The 26,118-nt window shown below is 36.6% G+C and overlaps 1 protein-coding gene across 1 annotated transcript in view; it reads right to left on the reverse strand.

The window, feature by feature from the left end:
- LOC150090782 (tyrosine-protein kinase Btk-like) overlaps positions 1 to 26,118 on the reverse strand; it is a 118,452-nt gene that overhangs the window by 28,035 nt on the left and 64,299 nt on the right. The window contains exons 9-12 of the mRNA XM_090372160.1: positions 25,086 to 25,214; positions 12,440 to 12,636; positions 5,213 to 5,277; positions 1,151 to 1,257 (exon numbers count right to left, since the gene is read on the reverse strand). Coding sequence (XP_090228286.1) covers positions 1,151 to 1,257; positions 5,213 to 5,277; positions 12,440 to 12,636; positions 25,086 to 25,214 — 498 coding nt within the window. The remainder of the gene's footprint in view (positions 1 to 1,150; positions 1,258 to 5,212; positions 5,278 to 12,439; positions 12,637 to 25,085; positions 25,215 to 26,118) is intronic.

Genomic DNA, 26,118 nt, shown 5'->3' on the forward strand with positions numbered 1-26,118 from the left:
AATTGTTTTGAATTGATTTTGAATTGTGTTAAATTGATTATTTAATTATTTATATTTTACTTTAATTATTTAATTATTTATATTTTACTTTAATGTACCGGTAAGTTGTCGATTTTTTTGTTTTTTCCGTTCTAATTTCTGGAGGGTATCATACGGAAGTGTTCCACGTACTATATTGAGGTATACTCCTCTTATTAATTTACTAATATTATTATCAACGTAGAACATATTGAGTATTACAGCTCTGATTCATACTATCTAATGAAAAGTTTCTAGCCAATTGTTTAACTTTTAATAATAAGTGCATCCATGGTGTTGATTAGGTGAGTTTCTTGCAAGAAGTATAGAGAAAACACAGACTTCTCAAAATAGATCTAAATATACTAGGCAGATGGACCAAAATATGGCAACTGAAGTTTAACAGTGATCGATTAGGATATTCTTAATAAGAATGTCTAGAGAGTTCTGTAAATTGCATTGTCCAAAAACCAGACACCAGTGTGATGACCTGATTGAGGTGTTTGAGACTTAAGATAGCATCTTTACTCTTTTCAAGATAACAAATACATGACAAAGACACAAATTTAAATTGGAAAGTACGATAAATGTAAGAAAATTTTCCTTTACCCAGAAAATAATTTATTATTGGAATAAGCTTCCACCTAGTATTATTTGAATAAATTTAAAAAGGATTGTACAAATTATTACAGGGAATGGACAAATGAAATGGGTAAAAAAAAAAAGTCCCTCCCCATTATTTTGACTTATGCTGTGTAAGTTTTGCTTCCTTGCATTTGTTTTGTGTTCTCCCCTTCCCTCCTCAATATGGTGCACCATTTCCTGCCAAGCATCTGCACACATTACATAAAATACTGGCCTTGTCTCAGAAATTTTCAGTTCAATATGACATTGAATACTGTGATTAATGAGGAAGCATTTTCACTTGTGCGAATAGACATGCTGCCTCCTCAGTAAATCTAATGACAAAGTTTATATTGCACAACCGAAGCAGTTGTTGATGACAGGTACTGGCTATCCCATAAAACTCTTAAAAAAAAAAAAAAAAATCAAAGTAGTTCTGTTTAAATAAATATGTCCTGCCACTTCATGAAATAAGGCTTATAAAAAAAAGACATTTTAAACAACTCACGTCATGACTTTGGCCTCATCGATAAAATCGTCTTCAGACATAGTGCCCTCCTTCATCATCTTCACTGCAACATCAATACTTCCCCGCCACTTTCCTTTCCTAACGACCTGCATGAATAAAAAAAAAATTATAATGTCATATATACAGGCTTGATTTATTTGGTAGTTTACTTCAAAAACAAAGAAACCTATTCCAGAGTATTCGTATATAAAAAAAATTAAAGAATATATCAACAGAGAGACAGTTTAAAATGATATCAGAATTACCAGGAAAACATTAAGTTCAATAATGAAAAAAGGCCCACATGATATAAATATTTTTTTTCTGGAACGCTTATTATTTTTAGAAAAAATTTTCATTACCATTAATGTGATTATACCCTTTTTAAATATAACAACTGAATTACCATAAAACCATAGTTGATGTACCTCTGTTAGCTAACTGAAGTAATATAAAATGAAAAATCTTTCCCAACAACCATTTAAAAGTTTAGTCATTTTTTTAATCATTTTATTTCATTAATACTGTGCTATTTATCAGTACTGTACATTAGACAGGTACTCATCACATTTTTTGGAAATGTATGAAATAGTAATTATGGCCAGGGGACTAGTTTTTAATAATGAAACTGATGATCCAATTAAGTAAGTGTTTGGGTACTGGTGGATTTAATATTTTGTGTTTGGAGCAAGTAGCTAAAGCCTTGAGAAACTTTAGAACTAAGTACAGCTTTCATTAACTTTCTGGGCCCAGAACAAAATTAACACAGAAGTTCATCCAGTCAGAATCAAGTTTGAAGTCAAGTTCATTCATATTCAGAGGGACAATTGTGTAATACATTATATCCAGTAATATTTTAAATTGGAATTCTTTGTTAGCTGAAAGTGTGTTAATTGTTTTAGAAGTATAGTCTGTAAAAAAGGTGATCATGTCAGACATTAAATATAACCAAGGAAGAGATATATTTCCGTGTAATGGAATTTTTTGAAAAGGAGCTGAAAATGAAAACTTTATTATTTCACTTTTCATATAAGTTGAACAGACTTTTTTCTGCAATGACTGGACTTCCAACACCAAGCATGCATCAAATAAGAAATGAAAAGCACAAATGTGATGAAACCTGTGACTATTACAATGGTTTCCTTTATGGCAGCTTGGAGAACAGCATGGATGCCCTTGAAGGAATTAAATTGGGGGTCTATCAAGCTCTCAGCTGCCCACATTAATGCCACAGCTTGTACTTGATCATGAGGCAACACAGCGGCAATGCCCAAGGCAGAATGTGCTGGTCCCATAGGAGCTAGTTGTTGTCAGTGTCTCTATTTTCAGGGAAATGGGAAATATAGTGTGCAAAAAGGACAGGTGGAGTAAGACCAGGGTATGTCTGCCAAGGGGCAAAAGTTAAGGGCACAAAAGGTGATATTGTTGTACACATTGGCAATAATGACAGTAAGAGGAGACCTGAAGACTTACTTAACAAGTACATGGTAATGTTGGAAAAAAGTCACAAGTTAGGGTTAAATTTGGAAGTGTCTGCAATTCTGCCTAGACATGATAGGAGGCAGTATATGATGACAGCCTTGATAATCAATTCGGCCCTGGAGAGATTGTGCAAGGCTTAATGGGGTACAATTTTTTTTAGTGTGACCTATGCTTGTTAACAGGAAAGACTGTTTCTACAGGGATGAGATACACTTTAAAATAGAAAGGGTGCAAGAATATTTGCTGATGCTATCGAGGCAGGGTCAGCTGGGTTGTAAAACTGCTAGCTTGGGGAGGGAGGGAGGGAGAGATACACAGACTAAGTGATTACCAATAGCCACAGGCAGAAATGAAAGTGATTCTTGCACTGCTTCTACTGGAATGAGCAGCATTGAAATCCCCTCTGCCTTGAAAGCAAAGTGCTGGGGATTTCAACTGCTGGGAGTCATCATGAAACAAGTAAATACATGGGCTGTGTTAGGGTATCTAAGGTCAAGAACAGGTGCATGTACACCAACACTAGGAGTATAGTAAATAACTTTGATGAATTTGAAATGCTGATCAAGACATCAAATGCATTGTTGGGATTTCAGAGAAGTGGTGTCACTCAGATATAAGCAGTGTAGAATTGGAATTTGGGGAGTACAATGTGTACAGAAAGGATAGGAAGAGAGGAGTAGTTATACTGTTAGTTAAGAAACACAAAATCTAAGGCAGTGCATACAGTTGACAGAGGTGGCTAGTGCAATGTTGAGTCAGTTTGGTGTGACATAAGCACTGGGAAAGAAGAAATGAGAGTAGGAGTGTGTTATAGGCCTACTGACTGATGAGTACAATGAAAAGTTGTACAGAGAAATTGTGTGGGCAAGTAAATCAGAATGTCTTATAATGGGAGATTGTAACTTTCCATATAATGACTGGAACTTGTGGGTTGGTCACTCACAGACTAGCAAGACTTTTGTGGATTTATTGGATGACTGTTTTCTACAGTAGAATGTTAGAGAGGCAACAAGAGGGAGTAATACTCCTGATCTGATTGTTTGATTGGGCAAATTGCTGCTATGAATAAAGGGATGGTTGAGTAGCAGAAGACAGAGTGGTAATCAATGGACATTGCTCTTCATGGACTACTGTTATTAGTGGGGGGCCCCCAGGGTTTGGTGTTGGGGCTATTGTTGTTTTTTGTATTTATCAATGATACTGGTGAAGGCATATCAGGTTTCATGTCCAAGTTTGCAGATGATACAAAGGTTGCCAGTGTGGTTAATGACAGTATGCTACTGCAACAGGATCTAAAAAAGTTAGGCAGAGAAATGGCAATTGATGTCTAACATTGATAAATGCAAAGTACTGCATATGGGTAGTGGAGAATGAAAAAGATCTAGGGGTGATTGTGCAGTCAGATATGAAGTTCTCTGAGCAATGCAAAAAGACTGGCAGAACAGCTTGTGGGGTTTTGTAAATGATATACAGGAATTTTGCTAGCAGGAACAAGGAAGTAATTATCCCATTGTATAAGGCAGTGGTTAAGTTGCACCTTGAGTACTGCATACAGGTGTGGATGCTTCATTTTAGGGAAGATGCAGAGCTGCTGGAACAAGTACAGAGAAGGGCAAAAGGGGTACTGTTACCAAGAAAGGCTTCAGTTCTGCAATTGAGAAGCCGAAACAACAAGGAAACTTATAAATCTTATAAAACTTATAAATCAACAAGGAAACAACATATAAATCTTCAGTATAGTCCCCATTAGTATGTCATTTAGTTAATGACAGTATGCTACTGCAACAGGATCTAAAAAAGTTAGGCAGAGAAATGGCAATTGATGTCTAACATTGATAAATGCAAAGTACTGCATATGGGTAGTGGAGAATGAAAAAGACCTAGGGGTGATTGTGCAGTCAGATATGAAGTTCTCTGAGCAATGCAGACAGACTGGCAGGACAGCTTGTGGGGTTTTGTCAATGATATACAGGAATTTTGCTAGCAAGAACAAGGAGGTAATTATCCCATTGTATAAGGCAGTGGTTAAGTTGCACCTTGAGTACTGCATACAGGTGTGGATGCTTCATTTTAGGGAGGATGCAGAGCTGCTGGAACAAGTACAGAGAAGGGCAAAAGCGGTACTGTTACCAAGAAAGGCTTCAGTTCTGCAATTGAGAAGCCGAAACAAGGAAACTACATATAAATCTTCAGTATAGTCCCCATTAGTACGTCATTTAGTGACAAAAAAAAAAGCTATAACCACATGGAGCTAAGTCTGGTGTGAATATGGTGGGTGGGACCTCAAACTTCATCTTCTATATTTTTGATTCACTGCAGAACAAGCAGTGTGAAGATTGGTGTTATCATTCTGCAGGTATACAAAAACAGTTTGAAAGCAGAATCATTGATTACCTGAATTGGTCAATCCCCAATTAGTTCAGATAAATAACATCCCACTATATTTATAAATATCAATAAATTATTAATATTTTTAATTATTTTAGTTACTTGTGATAAATTTACATTTATCATTAAATATATAAAAAGAAACATGTCATATAATAAGTGATAATACTAGACAAAATGCTTTAAACTTACTCCAAACTGGCCACTTCCAAGTTCTTCTAATAATGTTAACTCAGAAGGATCAATTTCCCATTTATCTAGAGAAAGCAGAAGGGAAAAAAAAAATTATATTCTTTAACAGTAGTAATATTTTAATGAAAATTTAATACTAATTCCTTTGAAAATGGACAGGTATAAAACAAGTAATCAAAATAGCTATTCATATTTGGGTATTATTGCTGTTCTTCCACATTATAAACAATAATCATAGTCACTGATAACTGTGAGGGTGTATTGTCCATGAAAGTATCTGCAGAAAATGCATGCAGCAGAAACAGAACATCTTTGAAACAGAGAGTTGAGAGGAGACTGTAAGGGATGGGTCATTGATTAACCTGACTGTTCTCTTTTGAATGGAGTTCAGAAGCCTGACAGATTTTGGGGAACAATATTCCATAGCAGGGCAATTTCAAATTTGTATGGAGTGATTAGTTGTTTAGAAGAAAAACTGACTCCATAGGGCAATTTCAAATTTGTATGGAGTGATTAGTTGTTTAGAAGAAAAGCGACTCCGTAGTAGGGCAATTTCAAATTTGTATGGAGTGATTAGTTGTTTAGAAGAAAAGTGACATAAGAACAAAAGAGAAAAACCCAGTTTTTTAGATGCAGAGGAAACAATTGTCATGTGCCTTATGGCGAGAGAGAGATTAGAAGTCGGGTAATCCTAATAGAGATATGCTGATCTTGTCTAGAAATCTGAGTGTCACTGAAGATAAGCATAGCAACAGTAGACTCCTTTTTACGAGACAAAAGACAGGACAGTTTTAGAAAATTGAAATTAACTAAGTTATCTTTACCCCACTGTAGAATTACCTGGAGATCAGCATTTAAGGAATTGGCAGTGGATATTTGAGAAGTTAAAGCTGTTTGTGCAGGGCAAGGTTTCTCAACCTGGAAGGTGAAATGCAATGTGCTGTCATCAGCATAACTATGGACAGAATTTCCAGTCAGTAGAAGGCGATCATTGATACACAAGAGATAAAGAGTGGGATCAAGAACTGAACCTTAGGAAATACCAGTATTAATGGAGCAATTAGAAGACAGACAGATCCATCACTTGCAGAGAGCAGTCAAGAGAAAATGGAGCCGACCGGGCTAGTCAGGTGGGTAAAGTGCCTGCCTGGCAAGCCAAAGGTCGTGGGTTCGAATCCCACCTGGGGCTTGGATCAGAGTAAAATGCAAAAACTTTGGGAGGTGTATTATAGCCACAGAAGCCGATGCACTAACAAAAAAAAAAAAAAAAAGAAAATGGAATTAACAGAAAAAGAGAGAAAACAGTTGGAAATCCATAGGATGGAAGCTTGTTAAGGAGGCCTTTATACCAAACACAATCAAAAGCCATACAAATGTCAAGAGCACCTACTTGAGTTTTGACAAACTTTTGTATTGAATTTATACATAGATGGGTAACATCACATAATGGATCAATACTGATGGAATCAGTATTGACAATCATTAATTAGATGGAAAGTTTTGAGATAGTTTAGGAGTTGGTGGTTACTGGATTTCTCCATTTAGAAAGAGTAGAGTTAAGTGCAATGAGATGATAACTGTATGGGAGGGATTTGACACCATTTTTAGGAACTGGCTGGATATGAACAAATTTTTGAGTAGTAATAAAACACCAGTGGAATAGGAAAGTGTAAAAAAGCAACACAGAAGTAAGCTCAGCAGAGGTTTTGAGAACACGGATCTTCTGACATCTTTTTGAAAGAAGACCACAGGACACCATTTTTAGGAACTGGCTGGATATGAACAAATTTTTGAGTAGTAATAAAACACCAGTGGAATAGGAAAGTGTAAAAAACCAACACAGAAGTAAGCTCAGCAGAGGTTTTGAGAACACATGGATCTTCTGACATCTTTTTGAAAGAAGACCACAGGAGGCACTGAGTGAAGTGTACTGGGAATGGCAGGAAGTGGCTTACCAAGATCGTCAACACAAGAGATAGAAGAAAAGTAGGATTCTAATAAGTCAGCTTTTTCTTTAGCTAAGGAAGCAATATAACCTGGCAAATGCTGTAGCCGATAGCTTTGGCAAGGGAACGAAATGCTTGACTACCGTTTCACCAAGAAGTATGTTTTCCACTATTAGCCTGTTCAGAATCTGGTTTGAACTGATTAATACCTGTTTTACAATTTTTGGGAGCTTTAGTGTATGAACTCTGGAAATTTGGTTGCAAACCAGTTGTGACATGCAATGTTCTTATCTTGAACAGCCTCAGCACACTTATTGGAAAATCAAGGTTCAGATAAAGGACAAGATTTTAAGATGGAAATTTTAAGAAACTTATTAAAAATTTTCTTGTATTATTCAATTTACAGAAAAACTAATTGGAAAGATAAGAGTTTTCCTTAATAGTGATATATTATAATGTCAAGTTAAGCTCGGGTGCACTAAATTGTGCATCTAAGCTTAACTTGACACCAATATGCAATTCCAGAACATATCATCGGTATGAGAATATTCAAAAATTTTCACAGCTAATCAAATTCTTTTACCAGAAAGCACTGTACATCCTTATGAAGAATATGGTGAATGAGCAAAAAAATAATAAATAAGTAAAAAAGAAAGCAAAAAAAGGACAAAAAGAAACATACCTTAAAATGAGCTTCACTGCTGCATGAAAAATTAAATCACAAATCTACTATTAAAATTTTTTTATTATAAGCAGTATTCTAAAAATGTTTCTTCTGTTCATAATTTAAATATCTATATTTAATATATGTCTGTTATTAAGACTAAAATTTTTCAGAGGTCAAGGAATTTTTAATAGTGCGCATTTAAGCTTTTTTTGATACCACTGCAATTCTGGAAAACATAATAAGTATGCTAAGAAAATTCATTTACCAAAAAATCTGTTCTTCAAAATATATATTATGCATATGTAAATTAATCATAATTCATGCACAGCATGAATCCTATGAAATATATTGAAATTGAAAGCTCTGTGGGTTTCAATATTTGCTTCTACTGAGGTTATTAATAATCATGATAACCAGACATTAGATAATATGCAATAACATATTTACATTATTTATTACTTGAATAACAATTTGAATTACTGATTTTAAATCCTGAGTTACTATATTCCTGAGTTACTGTATTCAGGATTTAAAAGTAACAAACTGTTAAATGAAAAGTTTTAGAATAAGTATCATTTTACACTGAATATATTTTTCAGTGTGACCCACTGTAAATCTGTGGAATTTACCATCCAAAATCAGTTTAAAAACAGAGAACAATTTTTTCACATTAATGGAAGTAGCTGGCTAAAATTAAAAATGGGACCCTTCAAAGCCTCTACCTGCAGTGGAAGTTCCTGCTAATTTCTATTTACAAAGTCATCTATTTTCTTTAAAATACAAAATCCAGCATTCTTTTTTAATATTATCAAATTTATTTCTTATTTTCTCTCCTCTGTTTCCATGGATGGTTGAAATTTCTAACTGCACTTTCATTACCTCTTCAATTTCACTGCTCAAAGAAAGTCCTCATGCTTCAAGTTTCGTCAGAGAATAAAGTAACCAAACAAAATGAGTCTTGATGAACAGCAAATGTTTTCTAACCAGAGAATCAGAAAGAACTGCCAATAACTACAGTATCCAAAGTGTCAACAACTGCTTTTTACAGAATCAGTTTTTTACACAAAACCATGTTCCCCACCTTGTCAAAATAGGCTCTGATGAAAGGAGGAAGACCAGGTTGCATATCTCTGTAAATAGCTATGTATGTGTGGGAACTTTTATAATGATGGTTAATGTTGTTGAATTTACAAAGTTGGATTTGTTCCAAAACTTGCTTGCATGTATACATATCTAAAATATGCAAATGATTCAAATTTACCTATCATCTTACGGACATGTGTGTGTGTGTGAGAGAGAGAGAGAGAGAGAGAGAGAGAGAGAGAGGGGGGGGGGCTATAACTTGGAATGGCATTGTTTCTATGCATATACCCATATGAACTTTTACCATCCCTGTGCTCAATAGAACGCACTCCCGAAGTTTGATTATTTTTAAAAAACACCCTGTGTTTCATATATATATATATAATATATATATATACACTGAGTGATCACTGAATTATGACCACCTACCTAACACTCCATAGGTCCTCCTTTTGCCCTCAGTACAGCAACTATCCGATGTGGCATTGATTCAACAAGGTGTCCGAAGCATTTGGGAGGTATGGCCAACCAAGCTGTGTAATGCGACTAGCAATGCAGGTATGGAGGTGACTGATGTATCCAGATGCCTGATATGCCTTTCCATAGTGTCCCACAACTACTCTATGGGATTGATATCGGGGGAGTTTCGGAGGACAATCGATATGCTGGAAGTCAGAACTGTGTTCCTCAAACCATTCCTGCACAACAAGTGCCTGATGGCTCAACACATTGTCATCTTCGAAGACACCATCGCCATTCGAGAAAAAGTGTAACATAGTGGGGTGTACACAGTCAGCAAGCAGCTGATGATAGTGGAGACCACTGATACGTTGTTCCACATGCACCAGGGGTCCAAGTTCCTGCCAGTGAAACATGCCCCACACCATACAACTGTGTCCACTGACCTGCACTTTTGATACCATGCATAATGGATCAAGAGCCTCATGTTGTTGACGTCAAATCCATACACTGCCATCCACGGTGTGGAGTAAATAACATGACTCATCCAATCAGCACACCTTCTTCCAGTCTTTTAACATCCAAATTGCATGCTCTTTGCACCAGGCGAGTATTTTATGCAGATGAACCTTGGTTAGGAGAGGATTGTTGTTGTTATTTGGTTTTTAGGAGCATTAGCAACTAAGGCCATATTGCTCCGGGAATATGCGGCGGTCATTCCCTGACCTTTCCACATCCTCTGTATTTGGTGGTGACGGGCTCGAACCCCGATCTAATCAAGAAGCGTGTGCTACGCACTGCTGCTCTTTCCCACCTGGCTATGGAGGCACGGTTAGGAGAGGATGCCGTATGGGTTGTCTGCTGGTATAGCCCATACGTGAGAGTGTGCAATGCATGGTCGTGCCAGATATTGTTCCGGGTTGGCCCATGTTGTATTGTTAGTCAACTCTTCAATAGTGCTGCACCTGTACAAGTCGTCGGACCCGGCACTCACCTCTAACATCAACCTTTCGCTGACCTTTGCAGCCAGGTCATTGTTTGACCATTTTGATGCCAGTCCTGATACACTTTAACTACGGCAGCTCTCGAACACCCCACCAGCTCAGCCGTTTGGGAAGTTGAGGCACCAGCTCGTTGAGCACCCACAAGCTGTTCATTATCAAAGTCCGATAAATCCTTCCTTTTACCCATCACATCGGAATTTTACTACCTGCTGAACCACTGACACCTCTATGATATGTAGGTCAACTAACTCTGCACCCTCGTACCTACCTCACGTGGTCAACTGGTAGCATTCAATTTTCATAGGGGTGGTCATAATTCAGTGATTACTCAGTGTGTGTGTGTGTGTATATATATATATATATATATATGAAAATGCTGTGCTTCAAAGCTTTATAATACATAACATAAGTAAGAGATAACTTGAAACAATTTTATTAGGTATGACAAAGTACATGTGTGTGTAACGAAAATTCTGTACATCAAATCTTTATAATATATAAGAAAGAGATAATGTGGAATGTTGAACATTGTATTAGGTATGGCATAGTATATAATTATGCCGTGATTCACTGAAGGATTACTGGCCAGTAATCCTTCAGTGAATTTTTCACAAAAGTATACATTTCTGCAACTATAATATCATGCCATTGACACATACTTCAACCATATATCTATATGTACTGATGAAGGATTAATGAAAATTAAAACAACAAAGTCCTCAGTGCAGGACCCAGAGGAGGCCCCCACTTGTATTACTGGTCCATTCAGAGTACTATCCATGTATAACATCTTCTATGAATTAAAAATCTTTATCCCCATTGCCCCACTTCATTCTCCAACTTATGCACAAGACAAGTATAGTATTAACTATATGACGAAAGGAAGCTTGAGGCCTTTGCTGCATGAGCCAAAAAATATAAATAATAAACTCTGTTTGACTCCCCCCTAACATAGGTGCTCATCTAGCTGCCTGTTGAATCTCCCCATACTAATAGCCTTGACCATCCATGGATGCAATTTATTCCAGTAACCAACGACTCACTGGCTAAAAGAAAACTTCCTGCAATACAGTCTAAACCTCTTCCCCTGTAATTTGAATTTATGGCTCCTACTTCTGGAATCATAAGGCAAAATTTCACACTCATTAATTTTACTTTCTTCTCTTACAGACTTATACACATCAATTAGGTCTCCTCTGAGGTGCCTAGTTACCGAGCTCCGCAGTCCACATAGCCGGTGTCTTTTCTCATATGATCACCCTTTTTCTGATCTCACCAGGTGCACTGCCTGCCTTTGGATCCTTTAAAGAAGCTCAATGTCTTATTTTAAGTGCAGTATCCATACTCAAACACAGTATTTCAAGTGTCCTTAAAATTGATATAATGTATTTGGGACCATGTAAAAAGTCTTTCTAAAATCTAAGTAAATTATATAAAGTTATACCCAGCATCCACTTCCTCTGTAACTGCATAATATTCTTATTAATTTGGTCAGAAAAGATCTTCATTTAGCAAAACCATGTTATGACTGTCTCTCTCTTATGGCATTACTGTCAAGATGGCCCTTCAGTGCATTCTAAATCAGATTTACAGGTCTATATTTGCCCATTCCCAATCTCCTGAAACTTCACCCAAGTCTTAGGATATATCCATTATTATATAGAGGAATTTGGTAACCACTTTAGCTGCTTCTTTCACTATAACCAGATACATACAATTAACTCCATATACTTTCTTTACTTTTAAACCTGATAATCTCTCATCTCTCTTCTTCAGCTCTCACTAATTAATATAATTTTGAATAACTGTTAACTGAATTAAGTCTGCCTTCCCTTAAAAATATATTCACACACAGAACATTATTAACTATCTTCTAGTCCTGAAAGACATCACTTACTAAATAATACAGCCTTTTATTTGCTATATTATAAATACAAAAAAATATTCTTTATGTTAAAATTTAAAATATTTTATATGCATATATTTACAGCTTTATAAAGAAATAAAGAAAGACAAAAACATATACATTCGACAAAAGAATAAATTTCAATATAAAACAATAACTAACCATGACTTAACCCTGCGGTTGTAGGAGTAGTCCTTGCTTGGCAGCTAGGTGGCTGTTTTAATCTTGTAGCCAAACCTGCACTGTTATGTTTGTGATAATATATAAGTTCTTGAATAGTAGGAAATATGTGCTTCTCTGATAAATAATATCCACCATCTTTCATCTTAATGTGATAATGTTTCACTTGAGGTTGTGGACTGGAAACAATAATTTCAGTGAAAATTACAGATTGAAGAAAAAAAGATTAAATATCAAAAGTTAAAAAAAAAAGATTAAATATCAAAAGTTAAAAAAAAAAAAATGAATCTAAATTTCTCTCTGATAAAATAATAATACTGTTCTCTGTTATGAAATAATGAAATTACAACCAGAGAAAAATTTCTTTCCATTTCTGGCCAAGCCATTCCAAACTTCAGTTATAGTCATGGGTGTATAATCTTAAGAATGCAAATAAAAATCACTCATGCCAGAAATTATTGTAAACCAATTTTTGTTTGTATTCTTATATACAAACCAAACTGATTCACTTTTAAAAACGTTTTGTGGGAACCTTTTCTTCCACTTCCTCAGTATATTGTAAAGATAAATAAAAATAGTTATGGTCACATAACTTGCTGTGAACAAGTTAATACAGTAAACTCTATAACAGCCAATGCTTTACTAAAGCCTATTATTTGCTATATTAATAAAAAACCATAATGTTAAATATAAAATATTTAAATATGTAGATAGTTATGATCACATAACTTGATGTGAACAAGTTAATACAGTAAACTCTATAAAATCTGGAAATACGAAGAAAGAGATCCAGCAAACTTGTATCAATCAGTGATTGCGTTTTCTCTTTAAGAATCCATACAAAAAAAAAAAAAAAAAAAAGTAAGATTTCTTTCTTTATACGATGCTTGCAGGACTATCTTGTCCTTTAATCTGTTTCTGTGGCTGGCAGGATTTAAACTACACAGACAATGCAATGGTCTTAATTCTCACAGCAGAACAAACTTGCCTTTGTAATGAGTTGTCCTGGTATCAATCTACTTTCAAACTGATGGCCTCAACAAACAGGTTAATCAGCCATTTATTTAAAAGATCAGGCTGCTATGACAGCCTATTTCAGGACTACCTTGTCCCTAATTAGATAACAAGTGGCCTCTAGTGATAAAATGCAGACAAAAAAGTTGTAAAGAAGTTGTTCAATGTGATCTGTTGCAGGTATATGATATTTCAAAGTTATAATGTGGCTACCTGATGAAAGTAGTGCAGGACAACTCATTACAAAAGGGGCAAGTTTTTTCTGCTGTGAAAATTAAGACCACCATGTTATCCATGCAGCCTAAATTCTGCATGGATAACATGGTGGCCTAAAGCCTAAATAAAAACTGAATTTTAAAAGATATGCTACCAGATATTTTTTCACACCAAACACTGCTATTCTTTATCCACTGAATGTAATGTGTTAAGTATCTCAACTTAACAGACAGCTATTAATCTTTTTGGGACAACTTAAGAGACAAAACGTGGACCTGGGGATGGGCAACATTAAAAACAAATTCCCCATCCAATCTGGCTTTTGAGAACGATTATACAGATGTCTTAGCAATCTGGCTCCACCAGCAAGAAGAACTCCACAAATTTGTGTGTGCATTAATAACTGTCACCTAATATCTCTTTAAAAATTGAGTTAGAAAACAATAGAAGCATACCCTTCTTAGAGCTCACCATCTCCAAGGCTGCAACAAGCTTCCAAATGAGCATATACAGAAACCTACCAATACAGCTAAGATCTCGAACTTTTCTCAAACCACCTACTCAGCATAAAATTGTGGACCTTAAACTCATTTACTCAGAGCATGCAGGCTATGAAAAGACTAAACACACTATGAAGAAATTAATCGCATTTTCCTAATTTTGTTACTTTTAATAAAATTAATTAACCAGCAAAATCTATAGCAACCAAAAACAAGCCCATAATAACAATAAATAGTATGTGCTAAATATAATAAAAACCAATACACAACAGAGCTACCTTTGGCCTATATGACAGCCTCAACCTTCCTGGGAATACTTTCTGTCAACTTCCAACAGACTTTGGTTGGGATTTGCCTCCATTATTTCTTCAAAGCTGCTGCTAGAGCCAGTTTTGAAGAAGTCCCCCTCCTCCTTTTTTTGGTTGCAAACTAATTCAGAGCTACAGTTCATCCCACAGGTGTTCAATGAGGTTGAGTCATGGCTCTGAGCCAGCCATTACAGCTTTTCACTGTCCACAAACCAATCCTGTATAACTTTCACTGTATGATATGGAGCACTACCATGCTGATATATCCTTTAATCACTCTGAGAAAATATTTAATATGTATTTCCAAAACCATCGGTGAAATTGAAACTACTGCTTTTTTAACAACACAGTAATTTTTATTCCGTGCTGTTAATGTTAAGTTAGTGCTTACATAATGTCTTAGAATTGTTATGCCACAACTAGGAACTTTAGTCACTACATATAAAACAGGTTCAATAAATGAGGTCCCATGGCTTAATGATAGGAAAGAGGAAAAATTGCAACTGAGTTCTAAAGGGAATAATATGAAAAATATGAAAAGTCATCTCCTTACAAAAAAAAAATATATATAAGAAATGTGAAAATTTATTTTTATTTTGTTACACAGAGCATTAATAAAAATACAATAAATAAATTAGCTTTCGGCTGGGTGGCAGGTCCCACCATTACCTGAGGCGTACCTGGTTGGAATCGCTAAATATAAAATGCTCGGACACCGCTTTGAACAGGAACAGTGGTTGTCAAGTTAACCCCATCACAGAGTCAGTAATTCTATCCATAGACAAACGCTGGCCACGTCACCACCATACGTCACAGCCACAAACATCAACAAACAATTAACCACGTGCCTCACGCACCATCCTGGCAGTGCATCTCTATTCCAACTGCCATTCAAGTATTTTAATCCGATGAAGGCTGCCCCCAGCCGAAAGCTAATTTATTTATTGTAGTTTTATTAATGCTCTGTGTAACAAAATAAAAATAAATTTTCGCATTATGAATCCAGAGCACGTAGGCCTGTTTTATTATATATAAGAAATGCTGATAAAGAACTGACTTGTGTTTCCGGTCATCAGGATGGACACATGCAAGAACCATGTAGTTTTCATAGTTTTCTTTGTTCCATTCCTCTGTCCTAGCACGAGCAAGACTCTACAGGTAACTCCATTATTTCAATTCTCATAAACATTTGATATTAGCATTAGTTGTTGTTTTCTTGTTTATTGGCGCATTGACAACGGAGATCATAGTGCGCCAGTTCATTTGTTATATTATTGTCTTTGTATGCATATTCATTCTCTGTATCTTGGTCGAAAGCACGGGAGATAAATATTTTCTGCGATTATATACCTTATTATTATTTACAGTAGATGGTAGACGTTGATTATCTGCATGAATCTGAAAATGTCTGAAACATGTTCCTTGTCACCTAGGATATCTCTGAGGGTGATGTCTTGATTTCCTTTATATAATGATGAGAAAATCTTTCGTCGATCATTTTCATAGGTTGGGCATTCTATGAGTATATGTCTGATGGTTTGGGTAGTATTGCATGTTTGACATCTTGGAGGTTCTTCGGCACGTAGTAAATAGCCATGTGTGATGTGTGTATGTCCAATGCGTAGTCTGGTCAGAACGACTTCCTCTCTCCTTGATTTCCTTGTGCTTGTTTTCCAAAGTTCAACTTTTGGTTTTATTTCATATAATTTATTTGAAGTTTGTTTTTGCCAGAGTTCTTGCCATTGTGTTAGAGAGCGGTTTTGAATGATTGGTTTGTAATCCTGATACGGCACTGGGAAAGGTTGTTTCTGAAGGTTAGTTGTTGATTTTGCAATTCTGTCAGCTTCTTCGTTTCCTTTTATCCCTTTGTGTCCTGGTATCCAGCAGAAAAGTATTTCTTGTTTTTCTTTAGTTAAATCTGTTAATATCTGTTTAATTTGCATGAGAGCTGGATGGGTTATATTAGTCGTGGTTTGAATGGCTTGTATTGCACTTAATGAATCAGAATATATTACTGTTCTCAAATGATATGTGGTTCTGAAGTACTCCAGGGCTATCTGAACTGCTACTAATTCTGCAGTGTAGACACTGCATTCTTTTGGAAGTTGGCGTGCCAATGTAGTGTCTGGGAATACTGCCAATGCTCCTACATGGTTTTCTGATTTTGATCCATCTGTATATATTGGTAGATGGTTGGGATATTTAGTTCTGTGTGCTGCATGCAGTTGTTGAAAGTTAATGTCTGACAAGCTATTTTTATTCCAGATTTGTGTGGAGAGTTCACAAATTGTGAAGTGGTTTATCCATGGTGGTATTATGTGCCTTTCAAGATTTGCAACATTATCTACGTTAAGTTCATATGTTGTCAGTAGCTCTTGCAGTCTGATTCCTAGAGGCTTGTTTCCACTTTTGCGATTCCTATATATGTTTTCCCATTTTGGTGCGAATAATGATGTCCAAGTCGGATGGTTTCTTGTGGATCTTATCTTGTATGCATAGAGTAGGGCCAGCTGTTGTCTCCTGAGGAACAATGGTAGTTCATTAGCTTCTGTATAAAGACTGTATGAAGGTGATGTGCGGAAGGCTCCTGTTGCTATTCGTATTGCACTATGGTGAATTGGATCTAACCATTTGAGGGCGCTCTTTTTGGCGGAAGCATAAACAGGTGCTCCGTAATCTATTATTGATCTTACTAGTGTTTTGTACAGATTGAGTAGGGTATAACGGTCTGCTCCCCAAGATACTGATGTTGAGACTTTAAGGATGTTAAGTCGTCTCATACATTTTATTCGTAATTGCTTTATATGCTCTACGAAAGTTAATTTGTTGTCTAAAATGAGTCCAAGAAATTTTACGCTTTGTTTGACGGGTATTTTGTGACCTTCTATTGTTAGTTCAGGGTCGGGATGTAAGTTTCTTTTTCTACAGAAATGTACGCAGATTGTTTTTTGTTGTGAAATTCTAAATCCGTTTGTCTGGGCCCAACTACTGATTCTGTTAATTGCGCATTGTAGTTGCCTTTCTATTGTTCCCATATTCTGTGCTTGATACGATATACTGAAGTCATCTACATATAGTGCACGCGACACCGTGGATGGCAGTTGTTTTGTGATGCCATTAATTTTTATGACGAATAGTATAGCACTGAGGACAGACCCCTGGGGAACTCCTTCTTCTTGTTTATAGGTTTTTGACATGGTGTTCTCTACTCTGACCTGAAATGTTCTATTTTTCATAAAGTTTTGGATGAAGTGCGGTAAATGTCCTCTGAGGCCTGCATCGTGGATGTCTTTTAGTATACCGTATCTCCATGCTGTGTCATATGCCTTTTCTATATCAAAAAATACGGTAACCATATGTTTTGAACTTATAAATGTATCTCTTATGTCTGTTTCTATTCTTACAAGGTGATCTAAGGTGGATCTATTACTTCTAAACCCGCATTGCATACTGTTGAACCAGTTGGTTGTTTCTAAAAACCAGATTAATCGTTTGTTGATTATTTTCTCCAAAACTTTGCTCAAGCAGCTAGTGAGCGCTATTGGTCGATAATTGTTTGGGTTGTTCTGATCTTTATTGGGTTTTTGGAAAGCTAATACTATTGCATGATGCCATGCTTCAGGATATTGCTCTTCTTGGAAAATGCGATTGTACAGTTTAAGAAGGTTTTCTATTTCTTTTTGCTTCAGATGTTTAAGCATATCATAATGTATGTTGTCTGGTCCAACTGCACTTGGTTTTGTTTTTGATAATGCTTCACGTAATTCATGCAATGTAATTGGTTGGTTATAGGATTCAACATGTTTGGTGTTAAAATTAATTCTGTTTTTTTCAGTTTTCTCTTTATAGGTCAAAAATTCTTCACGATATGATTGTTTTGACGATACTCTGGCAAATGTTTCTCCTAGTATATTAGCTGTCTCTGAAGGTTCTGTAATGCTTTCTCCATTCCAGTGTAATACTAAGGATGGTTGGTTTTTGTATTTCCCGTTCATTTTCCGTATTTTATTCCATATTGTCTGTGTATTTGTTGTTCTATTTATTGAGGAAGTAAACTGGATCCAGGAATTTTTTTTGGCTTGTTTCCTGGCATATCTGGCTAGCGCTCGTGCTTGTTTATATTTTAGGAGATTATCCGTTGTAGGATATCTCCGGAACTTATTCCATGCTTTGTTTTGTTGTCTTTTTTTTGTCATGCAGTCTTCATTCCACCAGGATTTTGGATGTAGCGGAAAACGAGTTGAAGTTCTGGGTATTGTTTGCTCAGCTGCCTGTATTAAGGTATCCGTGACGTATTTCACAGCTTCATCGACTGGTTTTTCTTGAATGCTTTGTGGATTAAATATTGCGAGTTCTCTAAATTTTTCCCAGTTGCCCTTTTCTATTTTCCAGCGGGATGGTCTGGTGGGATGGCAGGGAAGGTTCCTGATCAGTGTGGTAATTACTGGGTAGTGGTCACTGCTGTATGGGTTTTCTATTACTTGCCACTTTAACTCTGGTAGGAGTGAAGGGGTGCATATGGTTAGGTCTATTGCTGAGGTTGTACGACTAGGAAAGTGAAAATAAGTATGTTTACCGTTGTTAAGTAGAGAAAGATTATGGTGATCTATTATTCTTTCTATTATTCGTCCTCGTCTGTTGATGTCAGTGTTTCCCCACAGATGACTGTGCCCATTCATATCTCCCATTATACAGAAAGGTGGTTGGAGTTCGGAAATTAGTTGGTCTATTTCTTCAAATGTTATATCTGGTCCTGGTGGAAGGTACACTGAACAGATGGTTACCAGAAATCTTAGTTTTATTCTTACAGCTATCACTTCGAGGTTGCTGTTTAAAGGAATGTGTTCAGTTGGGATGTGGTTATGAACCAAGATGGCTACTCCTCCATGTATTGGCCCATCTCTTATTCTGTCTTTCCTATACATTGTATAATTTTTTACTGAAAGAGTTTCTTGTTGTCTAAGGTATGTCTCTTGAAGACAGAAGCATATTGGCGTATGGTGTGTAATTAGATACTGGACATCGTCGTAATTGGTTCGTAGTCCTCTACAGTTCCACTGGATGAACTGATCCATTATTTGGTTTTTCTAGGGCTTTCGGGTTGTTTCCGAAATGGAACATTCTTATATTTTGTCTTATCTTTTTTAGGGTATTGAGGCCTGTCCATGTCCATATCTTCTTCTGTGAAAATTTCTAATACTGGTTCTTCCGTTGTGTTTATTTTTCCTATATCCATCTGTTCGGTTGTTTTGGTGTTTGTAGGTTTACCTCGGTCTTTGTTGTGGTGCTGATTTGTTGGTATTTGTTCTGTGTGAATAGAAATTGGAGTACTCACTATTTTCTCCTGTTTTTGTGCCTTCATTTCACTAAGTGATTCTTTTGGCAGCATGGAAATTTCGGTTTGCACTTCTACTGATTTGTATTGGATCACTGCTTGTGCATATGATGGCTTGTTTGTAGGCCATGGCTGTATTATTCTTCTTGCTTCTTGGTACATTGTGTTGTGTTCTGTTTTGTATTTCTGAATTAGTTTCTCTTGTTTCCATTTTTCACATGTTTTTGAGTAGGCTGGATGTTCCCCTTTACAGTTTGTACATATCAAGGTGTTGGCAGAGCAATCTGTAGTCTCGTGTTCTTTAGAACCACATTTTGCACAGGTAGCCGAGTTTCTGCATGCCATTTGCGAATGTCCAAATTTCTGACATTTGTAACATCGCAATGGATTTGGTATGTACTGTCTTACTTGGCAGTTCAGATATCCTGCTTTGACTGTTGCCAGAGGTTTCGGAGTATTAAAGGTTATGATTAGAGTTCTTGTTGGAATTATATTTCCATCCCTTCGGATATTGATTCTCTTCACTGCTGTTATCCCTTGGCTCCTTAATTCTTCTATGAGCTCTTCTTCTGACACATTTAAGAGGTCCCACTCGGAGATCACTCCTCTGGAAGAATTCAGCGTGTTGTGTGGTGTTACAACTACTGGTAATCCTCCAAAGATTGTCGTAGCTAGCAACTTCTGGGAGTGATTAGGACTTTCTGTTTCTACTAGTATGTCTCCGGATCTCAGGTGTCGAACAGACTTGGGAGATCCTACTAGACCCTCTAACGTTTTCTGAATTACGAAGGGAGTAAAAGTAAAAAAAAACAGTAAAGTGCAGCCATTATCAACCCACTGCAGGATGGAAGCCTCCTCAACAATTCATGCTGAGGGAAATGGACCATAATCTGCCACGCTGGTCCAGTGCGGGTTGGCAGATCGACCGTATTCAGCAGTTAGGGGCTTGAACCCCGGTCTACTCAAAGAGCGTGTGCTACTGCACTCCCGCTCCTGCCCACTCGGCTACGGAGGCCGCTCCTGCCCACTCCGCTACGAAGGGAGACATACGTCCTAATGTCTGATCTCCTGTCGCATGTATAACAATGTATGTCGGTATTTTTGGTGGGTCCATATCAGTCCTCTGTCTCTTTGCCTTTGTCTTTTCTGTATCTCTACTTGGTAGGGCTTTCTCTTCAAGCCCTGTAGTATCAGTAGTTATTTTACTACTCATGTTTGCTCTTTTGGCCTTGGGAGTGTTACTTTCCTCTCACAGGTTACCAGCCCCGCCACGTGGAGGCAAGAGCAGTGCCACTTAGTGACCAAGTGGCTACTGTGTTAGGTTAGTAAAGTGAGATTAAGAGAAAAAATAAGAAAGGTGAGTTTCCTTCCTGTGTCTACACTTACTGCTTGTAAGACAAAGAGCTGTTTCGCAAAAAAACAAAGTAAGTTAACGATGAAAATTAAAGAAACGGATATATTTTTTTTCTAACTCTCTATAAATCGCTGGGAATCGCTTAGTCACTAATAAATCGCTTGGCACCTGGGGCCATTAGCATTAGTAGAGGCATATGATGCAAGAAAGCAAGCTTATGCAGCATCAGCCAAAAAAAAAAAAAACCTTCCACTTCACCCCTCCGTTCATTCGAAATACCTGTCCAGCTCAGCCTTAAATTTATTTAGGCTATCAACTTCCACAACAAAGGATGGAAGTCTGTTCCATCAACCAACTACCAGCTGGATAAAGGCAAACTTCTACGCATCTATCCTACATCTGTCTTTCCTCAATTTGAATTTATGCCCTCTCAGGTGATTATTCTGAGCAAAAGGAAGAATCCCATCAGCATTGAGCATGCTCAAACCATTCAAGGCTTTATACACCTCAATCAGATCACCTCGCAGGTGCTTAGTCTCCAGACACTGTAATTTACAAAATTTAAGCCTTTCTTTGTAATAGCAACCCTTTGTTCCATTCACTAATCTTGTTGCCCTTCTCTGTACTTGTTCCAACAGCTCTGCATCCTTCTTAAAATGAGGCCTCCAGACCTGTATACAGTACTCGAGGTTTGGCCTGACCATTGCCTTATACAAGGGTATAATCACCTCCTTATCACTGCTAGAAAAATTCCTATATATCATTGACAAGACACCATGAGCTTCTCTTGCAACCGTCTGCACTGCTCAGAAAACTTCATATCTGTCTGCACAATTATCCCCCAGCAATTAACCGTCTGCACTGCTCAGAAAACTTCATATCTGTCTGCACAATTATCCCCCAGGTCCTTTTCGTTCTCTACCAATGTCAGTGTAGTACCACAGAGTTGATACATTACTTTGGGGTTACTGCTTCCCATATGCAGTACTTTACATTTGTCAATGTTAAACTTCATTTGCCATCTCTCAGCCCATCTGCTCAACTTTTCTAGATCCTGTTGCAGCAGTATACTGTCATTAGTGTCCTTAACAACCCTGCCAACCTTCGTATCGTCTGCAAACTTGGACATTAAGCTTGATATACCATCATCAATATCATTTATAAATACAGAAAATAACAATGGACCCAATACTGAACCCTGAGGGACTCCACTAATAACATTAGTCCATGATGAGCAGTGTCTATTGATTACCACTCTCTGTCTGCAATTTGCCTCCAATTTGTGCAGTAGTCTTCTATGTGCAACAGTATCAAAAGCCTTTCTAAGATCCAAATATATGATATCAAAATTATACCCTGCATCCAGTTCCTTTGTGACCACATCATAGTATCCCATCAAATTGGTCAGGCAAGACTTTCCCTTAACAAAACCATGCTGTGTCCGAGCTATAACTGAAGTCTCGTCTAGATGATCCTGCAGTGCTTCTTTAACCAGTAGCTCCATTAATTTTCCTGGAACAGAAGTTAAACTATAATTACTTGTGTTGCCCTTTGATCCTCCTTTGTGAATTGGGGTCACATTTGCACATCTCCAGTCCATGGGTACCTCCCCTGAGTACAAAGAAGCTATCATAATTATGGCTAAGGGTTTGCTTACTTCCTTTGCTGTCTCCTTTAATATAACTGGATATCCCGTCCACCCCAGGTGCCTTTTTTATGTTTATCTTCAACAATTTCTCCTCCACTTTCCTGTCAGTTATTACAAAATCATCTAGCTCACTGCCAGAATTTAACTCACCTCTGGCGCATTCCCCTCCCTGAATAACTCCTCATGGGTGAATGTAGATGCAAAATACTCATTTAGTTTGTTAGCCACCTGAGCAGGATCATCAACAGTTGAACCATCAATATCCAGTGGACCAACCTGATTCATCCCTTTCCTTCTAGAGTTTACATTGTAAAGAACTCTGTTTTTCTTTGCATCCTTTGCCAAGGATTTCTCATAATCTGCCTTTGCCTGCCTAATCTCCTTTGTGACTTGGTTACAGACTAGCTTATATCTATCATAGGCTTCCATGTCACCCATTAATTTATATGTATCCCATGCATTTTTCTTCCCTGCCACATGTCTCATTACCGGGGTTCGAGCCCGTCACCACCAAATACGGAGGATGCGGAAAGGTCAGGGAATGACCACCGCATATCCAGGAGCAATATGGCCTTAGCTGCTAATGCTCCTAAAAACCATATAACAACAACATGTCTCATTACTTCATCTGACATCCATTTAGGCCTAAACCTTGAACAATATTTCTTAGTTGGTATGAAAAGCCTAGTAGCTTCCAAGATAAATTCTTTGAATGCTTCCCATTTTGAATTTGCTGTTGGTAACGTCAGTTGGTCCCACCGTGTAGAATTTAAATACTGTCTCAGACCACCGTAGTCACCTTTACGAAAGCAAAAACCCTTCCCTTTACCTCTGATGGTAGTTACCTCTTTGAGTAAATCCCACTTCAGCACACTGTGATCACTGCCACCTAGTGGTTCCTTTATCTGCAGATTCTTAATGCATGAATAATCACTACTGATAATCAAATTCAAGAGTATTACTCCCTCTAGTTGCCTCCCGAACATGCTGATGTAGAAAACAATCATCCAATAAATCCACAAAAGCCTTGCTAGTGTGTGTGTGACCAACCCACAAATTCCAGTCAATATCTGGGAGATTAAAATTCCCCATTATAAGACTCTCTGATTTACTGGCCCACTCTATTTCCCTGTACAGTTCCTTATTATACTCATCAGAGTCATTAGGCCTATAACACACTTCTACTCTCAATTTTGAGAGTAGAAGTGTGTTATCTCCCAATGCTTATATCACACCAAACTGACTCGACACTGCAATGTCCAGCGATGTCGACTGGCTTCACTTCCTTGGATTTTATGTGTTTCTTAACTAATAGTATAACCCCTCCTCCCTTCCTATCTTGTCTATCCTTCCTGTACATTGTACTCCCCAAATTCCAGTTCTGCATTCCTTATATCTGTGTGACACCACGTCTCTGATATCCCAACAATATCTGCCTTTGATGTTCTGAAGAATACCTCAAATTCATCAAATTTATTTACAAGTAATTTATTTATAGTTCTTGTAAATGCCAAGTTAATTCTAAAATAGTTAAATAATGAAGAGAAGTGTCCTTTTTACCATTAAATATGAACTCCATTTTTAAACATGCTCTTCTTAGAATATTAATATTAATCTTAGAATATTAATATTAATACTAATCTTAGAACATTAGAATATTAATGATAGCTGGACAGAAGTCCTTTTGTTATTCTGGTACATGTGATACAAAATAGAAAATACACCTTTCAGTTTAAGAGGCTGTTTCTCTCCTTCACACATTGCTCCTCTACAAACATTTATTCTTATCATTTAAAAAAAGCTTTTCATCTTTATTAATATAAATTTATGAAGTTTCATTCCATCTTTAAATTTTGCTTTTCTCCTGAATAAATAACATTGTAGAAATTAAAAAAAAATCTATAAGGATTATAGACACTTTTTTTTGCACTATAAGAATTAAGCTAAACCTGACTGATTCAAAATAAAAATGCTAACTACTTTACATGAACTATCTTTAAGTTCCTTAAAATGATTATTACATGGTAACTTTATAAAAAAAAACTTAAGTTTTCATTTTCAATAAAACAAAAGTACGTAAATAGTTTTGTTGACACATAACCTTTTTTTTTTTAATTAAAATAATTTTCAAAATATTCAATTCCTAACTTTAACAACATTCACAACGTGAAAATAAAAATGAATTAAAATGCTACCTTACACATGATAAATATTATCTTTATAATTTAGAAAGAAACAAACAAACATGCTTACACTTTAGTAAACAATGATAAAGTAATCAGCCCTTTAGTTGAGGAATTACGAACTACAAAAGTGCCTTCTTTATTTTCAGTCCTCAGAAGCAACTCACAACGTTGTCGTGACATGTCTCCTGCATACCAGCTAAAATAACAACAGTACTGATTAACCTTTTGCCAAGAAGTTTCAAATCTACAGAGTTATTTACATAAAAAGTCAGTATTTTGGCAATTCATAATTTACTTTGAGCTACAAATTGGTACTAGCACTTGTCAACGATAAATTGCCACGTCCTGAGAATAAAATGAATTTTTCATTACCCAGTAAATCTATTGCCACTCCTTGATATTCTCAGTTTTAGAGGTAAATAGTTCAATTCATATTTTAAAATATTTTTCAAATTACTTTGTGGATAGGATCAATTTAATTATCAACTGTAACGATGTCTTGTCAACTTCCACCTGCATTAAGAAGCTGGATGTTACCACCGAAAAAGCAATGGAAACAGCTTTTTCAGTGGTAACAAAGCAAAGGACAAGTGATGGTTGACCCCAACTACAAAATAAGGAACAGTGCCTAGAAATTAATGTTTCTGAATTAATCAGTAAATGCGTGGATAACAGATAACCCCACCACCCATTTTTGCCACTAGTGTGCAGAACAGACTAGTTCATTTCACACTAAAGGGATCGCCATTATAACAATTGCAATCTTCACCAAAAGTTTCGTTATTGCACTACTTCAGATAAACAGTGTTTAAACTTGACATAAAGGTACTGTTAATTTGAATATGAAATACTCTTCTTTGCCTTCATGAGTTAAAGTGGTACAAGTATTTCACTATTTTATATTTGAAACAGAGAAATATCTGAATAGAGAAATGCTGATCTGTTTATTTAAATACTGATTATTGTGTTCTCTTACAAGAAGCAGCCTTGCTCTATTTAAGCAGTACCTCTGTGTTGAGGGAAAGCAAGTGCTGTTTGTGCACAGTGCACAAGATACTTATTTTTAAGCTGAAAAGAGCATAATATGAGAAATTTATGCC

The sequence above is a fragment of the Mastigoproctus giganteus genome, chromosome 1, assembly GCF_048544385.1.
Source record: "Mastigoproctus giganteus isolate SK-2022 chromosome 1, ASM4854438v1, whole genome shotgun sequence".
NCBI lineage: Eukaryota > Metazoa > Arthropoda > Arachnida > Uropygi > Thelyphonidae > Mastigoproctus > Mastigoproctus giganteus.